This window comes from Scomber scombrus, chromosome 18, assembly GCF_963691925.1.
Source record: "Scomber scombrus chromosome 18, fScoSco1.1, whole genome shotgun sequence".
Taxonomy (NCBI): Eukaryota; Metazoa; Chordata; class Actinopteri; order Scombriformes; family Scombridae; genus Scomber; species Scomber scombrus.
In genome coordinates this window covers 2,187,064-2,199,496 of record NC_084987.1, presented here as the reverse complement: position 1 = coordinate 2,199,496, position 12,433 = coordinate 2,187,064, and the positions used below count along the sequence as shown (strand labels likewise).

At 42.7% G+C, this 12,433-nt stretch overlaps 1 protein-coding gene across 1 annotated transcript in view; it reads right to left on the bottom strand.

The window, feature by feature from the left end:
- Window positions 1–12,433, bottom strand: part of taok2a (TAO kinase 2a) — a 32,260-nt gene that overhangs the window by 13,200 nt on the left and 6,627 nt on the right. Inside the window, 8 exon segments of the mRNA XM_062438204.1 lie at window positions 692–785; window positions 876–967; window positions 2,428–2,541; window positions 3,221–3,317; window positions 3,433–3,478; window positions 4,192–4,293; window positions 6,877–6,948; window positions 10,830–10,970. Of these exon segments, the coding sequence (XP_062294188.1) occupies window positions 692–785; window positions 876–967; window positions 2,428–2,541; window positions 3,221–3,317; window positions 3,433–3,478; window positions 4,192–4,293; window positions 6,877–6,948; window positions 10,830–10,970 (758 nt within the window).

Sequence of the window (12,433 nt, the reverse complement as noted above, 5' to 3'; positions counted from 1 at the left end):
GGAAGGAAGGAAGGAAGGAAGGATGGGAGGAAGGGATTACAAATGAAAGGAAGGGAGGGAGATAGGGAGGGAGGAAGGAAGGAAGAAAGGAAAAGGGAAGGAAGGAAGGAAAGAAGGAAGGAAGGAAGTAAGGGGTTACAAATGAAAGGAAGGAAGGAAGGAAGGAAGGAAGGAAGGAAGGAAGGAAGGAAGGGATTACAAATGAAAGGAAGGGAGGGAGATAGGGAGGGAGGGAGGAAGGAAGGAAGGAAGAAAGGAAAAGGGAAGGAAGGAAGGAAAGAAGGAAGGGGAGAAAGAAGGAAGGAAGGAAGGGATTACAAATGAAAGGAAGTAAGGAAGGGAGGGATTCAAAATGGAAGGAAGGAAGGAAGGAAGGAAGGAAGGAAGGAAGGAAGGAAGGAAGGGATTACAAATGAAAGGAAGGAAGGAAGGAAGAAAGGAATGAAAATAGGAAGGAAGGAAGGAAGGAAGAAAAGTTTTTATGGTTACACCACTTAGACATTTTTGCCATAATCCTCTAATATATTCTCTCTAAATGGATTAAAAGCAGAAATTTGATGCTGGGTCCACAAAAGAAGAATGTGTGCAAGTTATTCATACGTTTATTTTCTACATTTTAACTCTTTTAAATTGAAACTAAAGCACATGGAGATAAGAGATGAACATATGTAGAATATCTAGATGTTCTCACCAGTGGTTGGACTGAAGGATGGGGCTTTCATTCTGCGCAATGTGGTATAAGGCACTCATAGCATTCATATTGAAGAGTGGAGGCTTCCTCTCCGCTGTGGGAAGAAAAGATGAAGACATAAACATAACATAAAGACTTGTATTATGTTCCTCCTTCATTCAGTGAGTCAGACTGCAGCTCTCACCCAGCTCTATGGAGGTGATGCCCAGCGACCAGACGTCCACTTTGCCGTCATACTGGCCTTCGTCCATAGCCAGGATCACCTCCGGAGCCATCCTAGGAAAAAAAAAAAGAGAAGAAAATCACAATCACAGTCGTACATAGTTATAAAGATATGAGATTTAGGTCACGTCACCAGTGATGCCACTGACCACTTTTTTCAGTAACGAGTATTTTTGTCTTTTTCTTTAGTAAAAAAAATATAGTTTTGTTTTCTTCTTGCGTCTCGGGGAGTGACATCACGTATGCGACAAGTCACGTTTTCAGCATGAGGACAACTCACGTGTAAAACCACGCAGCGATACAAACAACAATGGAGGGAGGACAGAGATGCTTGTTTTCTAGCTGGAAATACAGTCTCTATTTTAAGTTTGTGTCAGCTGAAGATGACAATATTAAGGTTTGTTGTACATTCTGTGTGCTGGCGACAACGTATTATCTAGCTTCAAAAACACTACGTCAAATTTGAAGAAACATTTGCAGTCGCAGCACAGCACAGTCAAGCGTAGTCAGAGCGAGTCCCACCAGGTTGGTGTTAAGCAGAGAGCTGCGAGCAAAGCCACGGCCTCGACTTCTGCAGGAGGTCCAAACAGCAAAAGCTGGACCTCGGTGCAAAACCAGTAAGTGGGGGAAGAGTTGAAGCGGTATGTTGTAGAGGAAATGCTGCTTTAACCCTCCTGTTGTCCTCGAGTCAAGGAAGGAAAGGAGGATGGAAGGGAGGGAGGAAGGAAAGGACGAAGGAAGGGAGGAAGAAGGAAGGAGGAAAAAAGGAAGGGAGGAAGGAAAGGAAGGAAGGACGGACGGACGGAGGAAAGAAGGAAGGAAGGAAGGAAGGTAGGAGGGAGGGAAGAAAGAAGGGAGGAAAGGAGGAAGGGAGGAAGGAGAGGGGAAGGAATGAAGGGAGGAAGGAAAGGAGGGAGGAAGGAAGGAGGGAACGAAGGTAAGAAGGAAAGGAGGAAGGGAAGGAAAGGAAGGGAGGATGGAAGGGAGGAAGGAGGAAAGAAGGAAGGGGAGAAAGAAGGAAGGAAAAGAGGAAGGAAGGAGGAAGGAAAGGAGGGAGGAAGGAAAGGAGGAAGGGAAGGAAAGGAAGGTAGGAGGGAGGGAGGAAAGAAGGAAGGATGGAAGGGAGGAAGAAAGGAAAGGAGGAAGGAAGGGAGGAAGAAGGAAGGAGGAAAGAAGGAAGGGGAGGAGGGAGGAAGGAAGGAGGGAACGAAAGAAAGAAGGAAAGGAGGAAGGGAAGGAAAGGAAGGAAAGGAGGAAGGGAAGGAAGGAAGGTAGGAGGGGGGGAGGGAGGAAAGAAGGAAGGAGGGACGAAGGGGGGGGGGTTGTTAGCAGCTGCTGAATGTAACTAATAAAGTAACTTGTAATCTAACTTAGTTACTTCTTAAAGGAGTAATCAGATTACTTTTTCAAGGTAATTGTGGCAACACTGCACGTCACACAGCTCCAGTGAGAATATCTTGTTATCTGGATGGTTTTAAGAGTTTGGTTTTATTTTTACTGGTTTGATCACTCACCAGTACGGAGTCCCCACAAAGGAGTTGGCCGGAGCCACGATGGAGGCCGAGCCAAAGTCCCCCAGTTTGACCTGACCGGGCTCCGTCAGCAGGATGTTTCCTGCTTTCACATCCCTGCAGAAAACACACGAGCACAGAGATCCATTACAAACACACACAAATACACACAAATACACATAAATACACACAAATACACACAAATAAAGAGGAAGGAAGGGGAGGGAGGAAGAAGAAGAAGGAAGGAATAGAGGAAGGAAGGGAGGAAGAAGGAAGGAAATAAGGAAGGAAGGGAGGAATGAAAGGGAGGAAGGAAGGACGGAGGTAAGAAGGAAGGAAGGAAAGAAGGGAGGAAAGGAAAGATGGAAGGGAGGTCAAATTGATCCCATCTGTCTTGACTGTTCCTTCTTTCCTCCCTCCCTCCTTACTTCCTTCTTTCCTCTGTCCTTTCTCCCTTCCTTCTTTCCTTTCCTTCCTGTCCTCCCTCCCTTCTTTCCTCCTTTCCTTCCTCCCTCTTTCCTTCCTTCCTCCCTCCCTCCCTCTTTCCTTCCTTTTTCCTTCCTCCCTTCCCTCCTTCTTCCCTCCCTCCCTCCCTCCCTCCTTTCCTTCTTCCTCCCTCCCTCCCTTCCTTTCCTCGAAAACAACAGGAGGGTTAATGACTTCTAAACGTTAAAATGAAACAAACATTTGATATATAACATAATAAAAGCTATTATAATATAGATATTAGAGATATTAGAGACGTTGGATGAGAGGAGCTCAAGTGAAACATACGGTTGATTTGAAGAGTTTTTACCTGTGAATCATGTTGTGGGAGTGAAGATATGCTAATCCCTGCAGTGCTCCGTGGGTTATAGCAGCTATTTCGATTTCCTGGAGCGGCTTTTTGTGAACTGCAAAAAAAAAAAAAAAAAACATTAAAGAAGATTCACACAAAAAATATAAAGAACAAAAAGACAAAACACACAAGAAACTGAAGATTAAAAGTATTAATGGGAGGTAACGAACCTTCGAGGAGGTCCGAGGCCGAGCCGAGGCAGTACTCCATCACCAGCTGCAAATGTAAACAAAGACTCTTAATGTCACATTTAATACTATTTATATACTTTTTATTCCTTTAATGGTTTCATTACTGTCGTCCTCCCGGTCAAAGTGACCTCATCTCTTTTAAATGTTCCTTCTTTCTTTCCTTCCTTCCTCCCTCCCTTCCTCCTCTCCATACTTCCTTCCTACCCCTCCTTCCTTCCTCCCTCCTTACTCCTTTCCTCCCTTCTTTCTTTCCTCCCTTCCTTTCTTCCAACCTCCTTTCCTTCCTTCCTCCCTCCTTTCATTTCCTTCCTTCGAACCTCCTTTCCTTCGTCCCTCCCTCCTTACTTCAATTTTTCTTTCCTCCCTCCCTCCTTCCTTCCTTCTTTTCTTTCCTCCCTCCCTCCCTCCTTACTTCCTTTCCTTCCTCCCCACCTCCTGTCCTTCCTTGACCTGAGGACAACAGGAGGGTTAATCAAAGATTGACTGAAAATGATTAATGATCAATTATTACTATTTATTATTATTATTATTATTATTATTATATGTGTGAATTTATTGACATTTATATCACATTTCTGTCAGGATGGGACGTTTTAAGCTTTAAAGGAAACTGAACTCAGTGATTTTTACAAACCCTGAAGAGAGAGAAAAGAAAGCAGAGAAGCATCTATTGTTCTATTTCATCTAATCTGTGTTTTTATCGTGTTTAAGACGTTATGTAACAAACAGGACACTCACCCAAGCCGTGTGCTCCTTCAGGTAACATCCTCGATACTCGATGGTGTTCGGGTGGCGAAGTTTCTGCAGGAACTTCACCTCTTTGATGATGTCCTGCCATTTCTGCTCAAAAAAGAGAAGAAAATCACAAGTTATAGACGATTTGTGTGCATCTGCTGACCAGCAGAGGGCGAATTGACCCCGTCTGTTTTGACTGTTCTTCCTTCCGCCATCCTTCCTTCCTCCCTCCCTCCCTTCTTTCCTCCTTCCTCCCTCCCTCCCTTCTTTCCTTCCTCCATCCCTCTTTCCTTCCTCCTTACTTCTTTCCTCCCTCTTTCTTTCCTTCCCTCCTCCCTCCCTCCCTCTTACCATCCTTCCTTCCTCCCTCCCCTCCTCCTTCTGTCTTTCTCTCCTTCCTTCCTCTTTTCCTTTCTCCTCCAACTCCTACCTTCTTTCCTCCATCCTTCCTTCCTTCCTCCTCCCTTCTTTCCTCCTTCCTCCCTCCCTTCTTTCCTTCCTCCATCCTTCCTTCCTCCCTCTTTCTTTCCTTCCCTCCTTCCTCCGTCCCTCCCTCCCTCCCACCGTCCTTCCTTCCTTCTTTCCTCCTCCTCCTTCTGTCTTTCTTTCCTTCCTTCCTCTTTTCCTTTCTCCCTCCTACTCCTCCCTTCTTTCCTCCCTTCTTTCCTTCCTTCTTCCTCCCCTCCTTTCCTTCCTTCCTTCCTTCTCCCTTCCATCTTCCTCCCTTCCTTCCTTGACTCAAGGGCAACAGGAGGGTTAAAAAAGACAACTTAAAACTTGTATACTCTTATCTTATGATGTTTATATTAGATCTTTTTTTAAATCTGTCTTTTATATTGATGCTTTTACTTTGTAGCACTTTGAGATTTGCTTAACATATAAAGTGCCTTATTAAATATATAATGTTATCTGTCAGTTTCTCCAATTAAATCCACACTAACACCTTTCAACCAGTGACAGTTATTAAGTTATTCATTGTTAAAGGAAGGTGTTATTATATTACATAAAATAAAACGCAGGCAGCAGCATGTATGTGTTTTATTTAGCTTGTAAAATCTCTTAAAGTGAAAATAAAGAAAGGAAATAAAAATGTTTATTAGAAGAAGTGAAAGAATCCCATCTTACTTCTCCTTAATGATGATTCTCAGCTGCTTATAAGTGAGGAACAACACTAACTGTTGCTGATCAGCTTCACAGCTGTCAAAAAGCTTCTGGTGCAAAGATGGCTACCACCTAAGGCTGCTCAATTAATCGAAATTTGATCGTGATTACGATTTTGGGGCCAAATGATATCAAAACTAATAAAATCGGGGGGGAACGTTTTTTTTGTCATTTTCTTGCAAAAAGCCGTGCATGTGTATTTCCGTCCCTGCTCCACATCATGCAGCACTGTACAGCTGCAAACACTCCCGTTTCCCGGGTTTCTCCTGTTGTGTCTTTTCTCCCGTAATTTACAGCCCCAACTTTGTTTGTTAATGATAGTAAGAAGCGCACAATAACAAAGGTTTTATTTTGAAAGCTCAGACAGGAAGCTGCTGCGGCTCCGTTAGTTTGACAGAAGCTGAAACACACGGCGAAATGTTTTAACTGTAAATAAAAGTGCAGAGTTTCCAGCCTGCGTCAGACGATGCTGAGTTTACTGATTATTATAAACCAGGAAGTGATGTGTGAACTATCATCAGCACTAACATCTCTGCTCATGTTCTGCTGTGTGTTGCGTTAAGCGGCAGATAAAAAGATGTTGGGAGAGAAAATGAATTAAGCCGAATGGACAATAAATACAGCATGTTTCTAAAGTTTAAAAAAAATCATTTTAATAATCATGATTATGATTTTTTCCATAATCGAGCAGCCCTACTATCACCTCATGATCTCAGCACCAGGAAATGGTTAAATTACTTTCATGACATAGTGCTACTTGAGTTTTCTACTGCACGGATTAATATTGATTAAAAACTGTAAGGATTCAACTGTATATCTCTCCTGCAGTGGTTCAATAAAAAAGTTGATTTTGTAAATATTGTGAGAAAGCACCGATAGTCGTCTCTATAGACTTCCTTCCTTCCCTATTTCCTCCTTCCTTCTTCCCTCCCATCCTCCCTTCTTTCCGCTGTCCTCCTTCCTTCCTTCCTTCCTTTCTCCCTCCCTCCTTCTTTCTTCTTTTTTTCCTCCCTCCATTCCTCCTTTCCTCCTTCCTCCCTCCATTCCTTCCTTCTTCCTCCCTTCTTTCCTCCTTTTCCTTCCTTCCCTCCTTTTCATCCTTCCTCCCTCCCTTCTTTCCGCTGTCCTCCTTCCTCCCTCCCTTCCTGTGTCCTTCTTTCTTTCCTTCCACCCTACCTCTTTTCTTTTCTCCCTCCCTCCCTCCTTCCTTTCTTCTTCCCCTCCTTCTTTCCTGCCTCCTTTCCTTCCTTCTTCCTCCCTTCCTTCCTTCCTCCCTCCCTCCTTTTCGTCCTTCCTCCCTCCCTTATTTCCTGTCCTTCTTTCCTTCCTTCCACCCTTCCTCTTTTCCTTTCTCCCTCCCTCCCTCCCTCCTTTCCTTCCTTCGTCTCTACAGCATTATGATAAAATATCAATATTGAGGTATTTGGTTCTTCCCATATCGCCCAGCTGCAGACTTCACACACGTTGGGAGAAGCGTGACTCTGAGGGACAAACGGTAAACATTGGAGGAAGTGTGGGGTCGGTTACCTCGTTGGTCTGCTTGCCGCTGTACGACATCTTCTTGATCGCCACCACCTCGTTGTTGCGCACGTCTCGGGCCTGTCGGACAACACAAACACCGTCAGCGTGTTCACATTCACTGCTCAGCACTCACTCAGAGTATCTGGACAAGTTTAATGGACTTTTAACCCTTTACATGCTGTTCAGGGTGAAATTTGAGAGCTGTAAAAACATCATATACACATTTATTTTATTAAGTCTTGTCCTAATGTGACCCACAGTATTAAAAAAAACATTTGTGCAGCTGATACACATTTATATATATGCTAATGTGGAAGTTTGACCTGTGCTTATAAAAAAAAAAAAAAAAAAAAAAAATCAGCATTAAAACATTTGTATTCTTCATATTCTATTAAATGTTCTCCTGGATCATAAAATAGTGATTGTAAATGTATTTTAATCCAAAAAAAAGTTTTGACTGTTCCTTCTCTCTTTCCGCCCTTCCTTCTTTCCCTCCATCCCCCTTTCTTCCTTCCTTCATTCTTCCCTCCTTTTTTCCTCCCTCCGTCCTGCCTTCCTTCCCTATTTCCTCCTTCCTTCCTCCCTTCTTTCCTGTCCTCCTTCCTTCCTCTTTTCCTTTCTCCCTCCCTCCCTCCCTCCCTCCCTCCTTGTTTCCTCCCTCCATCCTTTCCTTCCCTCCTCACTCCCTCCTTTCCTTCTTTCCTCCCTCCATTCCTCCTTTCCTTCCTCCCTCCTTTCCTTCCATCTTCCTCCCTCCCTCCTTCCTTCTTTCCTCCCTCCATCCTTTCCTTCCCTCCTCACTCCCTCCTTTCCTTCCTTCTTTCCCTCCATCCCCCTTTCTTCCTTCCTTCATTCTTCCCTCATTTTTTCCTCCCTCCGTCCTGCCTTCCTTCCCTATTTCCTCCTTCCTTCCTCCCTTCTTTCCTGTCCTCCTTCCTTCCTTCCTCTTTTCCTTTCTCCCTCCCTCCCTCCCATCCCTCCTTCCTTCTTTCCTCCCTCCATCCATTCCTTCCCTCCTCACTCCCTCCCTCCTTTCCTTCTTTCCTCCCTCCATTCCTTCCATCTTCCTCCCTCCCTCCTTTCCTTCCTTCCTTCCCTCTGTCCTCCTTCCTTCCTCCCTTCTTTCCTCTGTCTTTCTTTCCTTCCTTCCTCCCTACCTCTTTCCCTTTCTCCTTTTCCTCCCTCCCTCCTTTCCTTCCTTCTCCCCCCCTTCCTTCCTCCCTTCTTTCCTGTCCTCCTTCCTTCCTTCCTCTTTTCCTTTCTCCCTCCCTCCCTCCTTCTTTCCTCCCTCCTTCTTTCCTCCCTCCATCCTTCCCTCCCCTCCTCACTCCCTCCCTCCTTTCCTTCTTTCCTCCCTCCATTCCTCCTTTCCTTCCTCCCTCCTTTCCTTCCATCTCCTTCCCTCCCTCTTTCCTCCCTCCCTCCCTCCTTTCCTTCCCTCCTTTCCTTCCTTCCTCCCTCCCTCCTTTCCCTCCTTTCCTTCCTTCTTCCTCCCTTCCTTCTTCCTCCCTCCCCTCCTTTCCTCCCTCCCTCCTTTTCCTCCCTCTTTCCTCCCTCCCTCCTTTCCTCCTTCCCTCCCTTGACTCGAGGACAACAGGAGGGTTAACCTTTGTGTTTGCCTCATAAATGAACCTTTCCTTCATTAAACAGCTCTTTGTGTGAATCTGACCCCAAATGAACCAAATGAAGAAGTATTCAGATCCTTTATTTATAGGAGTTAAAGGTCACTTTAGTTCTGACACTTTAATGTCGGATCCATTTCTAACACGGCCTCAGTTTTTCATTATTTTGCTGATTTTAGCAGCAAAGATTCAGATCTGGGCCAACGTGTTTCTACAGTCCTACTTTCTGTTTCTCGGGGCCTCGGCTGACTGACAGACGGGATTTATAGTTTATTTCAGTTTCACGTTGGCACCGATTTATAGAACGAAACCACAATCTGTCCGACAGAAGAAAAAAAAGGAAAGAAAAAACAACCCTGCCGACACTGATGGATTAAATGTTTGTATTAAACCACTTTTAAATGTTCAGTTTATATCTGATCCTTGAGTTTTATAGAGCGATCTACATCATCAGTGTTAAAACCTGATGTATAAAATCAGATACATGTAGTACACAGATTAACCACCAGGGGGCTTTTATTTCAACGTTGTCAATCAGTGAGACCTGGATGTTTCTGTCTTTATTTGCAGTATTTTTTCTTTCTTTGCAGCATTTTTTAATTTTTGTTTGCAGTATTTTGTCCTTTTTGTAGTATTTTTGTCTTTCTTGCAGTATTTGTCTTTATTTGCAGTATTTTGTATCTTCCATTGTAGTATTTTTGTCTTTCTTGCAATATTTCTTTCCTTTCTTTGTAGTATTTTGTCCTTTTTGTAGTATTTTTGTCTTTCTTGCAGTATTTGTCTTTATTTGCAGTATTTTGTATCTTCCATTGTAGTATTTTTGTCTTTCTTGCAATATTTTTTTCCTTTCTTTGTAGTATTTTGTCCTTTTTGCAGTATTTGTTGTCCTTCTAGTAGTATTTTTATCTTTCTTTATATTTCTTTGCAATATGAAAGAAAAGATAGATAGATAGATAGTGTATATTTAAGATTATTGGGGTTTTAATGATCCTAAATCCTAAAGACAATTACTCTTGAAAAGAATCAGTTTGAATCAGACAGTAGAAAGCCTTAAAAACTGTATTTTAATAAGAAATAATAACCTTTAAAATCTGCTGTATAGATAGTAGTATTAATATGCAAAGAGACACGCTCGTTAAATCGATGCAAATTGATGCACATCCATCTATTTTTTGCAGCGTGTCTCTGACGGCCTCTCAGACTGATGAGTGTCGGTGAGAAATCTGTGGAGGTGTCAGTCTACCACACGGCCCCCACACAGAAGCACAGATAATACACACACACCTTATTTTAACACTGTTTTCTTAATTAGATGGGTTTTAATTGTCATTGTTAACGACATAATGCTAATGTTTTTACGAAGTACGAAGGATATTTGCTCAGATTGATGTTCAGAAAATCTGATTAAGATCTTGAATCGATACTTGAACAATAGCAGGAACGTCACAAACACATGACAGTTGTTCTTAATGTTTTCTTTTCTTTACGTGATGTTGTTTAGTGTGTTGTTGTGTTGCTGTAAATGTTTCTCTCCAACCTTTGTTAATGAGGACGCCTCCACAATGGTCTTTCCAGGTAAAATAAAGGTTAATAATAATAATAATAATAATCAGCTTCAATCAACCTCAGGACAGTCTCCCCATAACAGTAAAAGATGTGCTCAGACTGAATACAGACTTTTGCTTGTAGAAGCCATTTTGTTCTGAAAATGTTGTTTTATTAAATTGTGCGTACATATTTCCTGTATTTTCTGTTTGTATCTTAATAAAGAGACTGAAAAATAGATATAGATGCTCATTAAAACTCTGCTAAAACAAAGTTAGTGTCTTCTCCAATCAGGCCCACAACTTTGCAAAGTATAAAAATTGCAGAAAATTAAGTCTAATTTTTCCCGCTTTATTTTTAATTAAATTAAAGTAAGAATAAATATGTGTTCTGAGTTTGACATACCACAGTAAAGTGTGTTGTTAACCACCCTGCAAAATTTGAATGATTAAAAAAAAATCGCCAAATATTTGAAATTAGGCTTCAAAGTTGTGTAAAAGTCTGCCTCTTTCTCTGCTCCCAAACGCTGAAGCCCCGCCCCCTACCAAGTGTCACCTGTCAATCAAAGTCACCACCTCTACCAGAAACATGGACGCTAGGTCTGAGAGCTTTCTGCTGCTAACTCAGCTGCTAGCTCGGCGGCTAACTCGGTTACACCTTTAACACCTTTTTCAGAAATACATTAATGACCTATTTAATGTGTTTAGAAGAAAATCTTTCAACATGTTTTTCTTCCCCAGGCGAGTAAAAAAAAAAAAAATCAACCCTCCTGCCGTTCTCGTCTATACTCACAAAATAAACGGCTCCGAAGCTGCCATGGCCGATCTCCCGGAGGTCAGCGAACAGCTTCTCGGGATCATCTTTGCAGAAGAGATCTGCCACATCGGGGTCCTTCAGATTGCCCGCCCGTGCACTCGAGGGCATGGCCAGGGCCTGGAGAAAAGGGGGGGGGGGGGGGGGGGGGGGGGCAGGTTAGTACATGGGACGCTGTTGTTTGTTGTGTCAGTATATAATTACATCCTGTGGTTCTGTGGTTATACGTCATGTTTAAAACACTTCACCTCCACATATTCACTTTCCTCTGATTTTACCTTTTAAGTTTCTACTTTTATTGAAGTAAAATACGTCTTTTGACTTTTCCTTCTTTCCTCCCTCGTTCTTTAATTTTTCCTTCGTTCTCCCCCTCCTTCCCTCTTTCTTTGCTCCCTCCTCCTTTCCTTCCACCCTTCCTCTTTTCCTCCCTCCCTACTTACTCCTTTCCTTCCTTCCTCCTTCCTCTTTTCCTCCCTCCCTACTTACTCCTTTCCTTCCTCCCTTCTCCCTCTTTTCCTCATCCCTCCTTACTCCTTTCCTTCCTTCCTCTTTTCCTCCCTCCCTCCTTACTCCTTTCCTTCCTTCCTCTTTTCCTCCCTCCCTCCTTACTCCTTTCCTTCCTTCCTCTTTTCCTCCCTCCCTATTTACTCCTTTCCTTCCTTCCCCCTTCCTCTTTTCCTCCATCCCTCCTTACTCCTTTCCTTCCTCCTTCCTATCCTTCCTCTTTTCCTCCATCCCTCCTTACTCCTTTCCTTCCTCCTTCCTATCCTTCCTCCCTTCCTCCTTCCTATCCTTCCTCCATCCCTCCTTACTCCTTTCCTTCCCTACTTCTTTTTAAGATAAACCCACTCTGCACGTTTTATTTTACTATTTTTCTCTGACTTTTATTTTACAAACATGAAAATAAACCAATAAACCATTTTTAATTATACCCGGCTCTTAGTCATAACTAATATTTACTGCTAGAACAAGGGCCCGACTGATACTGGATTATAGGGCCCGACTGATACTGGATTATAGGGCCCGACTGATACTGATACCGATATCAAAGAGCAAAAAAAACATGAATGAGTATTTGCAGACAGAATAACTCTAAATAGTAATAATAGCTCCTGTTAGTGCATTAAAATATAGTAATAAATAAGTTATGATATTATAAATACCTAAAATAAAAAACACCCAATCAGCAATCGTGCTATCGGCACATACCGGACAACATATTCACCAATACCGATATATCTGTGATCAATATCAGCTGACTGATCTATCGGTTTGAACTGAGGTTATAGACATAATGTAGGATTTCTCTTTATAAAACACGTATTTGGAGTTTTTACAGACGTGAATAAAGTGATAAAAGCAACAGAAAACATCCACAGCTGACCATCACCGTGTTCCAGTTCTCCTGGAGGGATTTCCCTTTATGTTTTATATTTGGATCACGACGGGCCGAGTTCCCGTTTAGTGAAGCGTCTGTTTTCCACTTCAGTCGGGCAGAAAAATAATTAATGTGTTAAACACGCTGGAAAATGCATCACTGTTGTAAAGTAACACTGGACTGAATCAGCTTCCCTGATATTCCC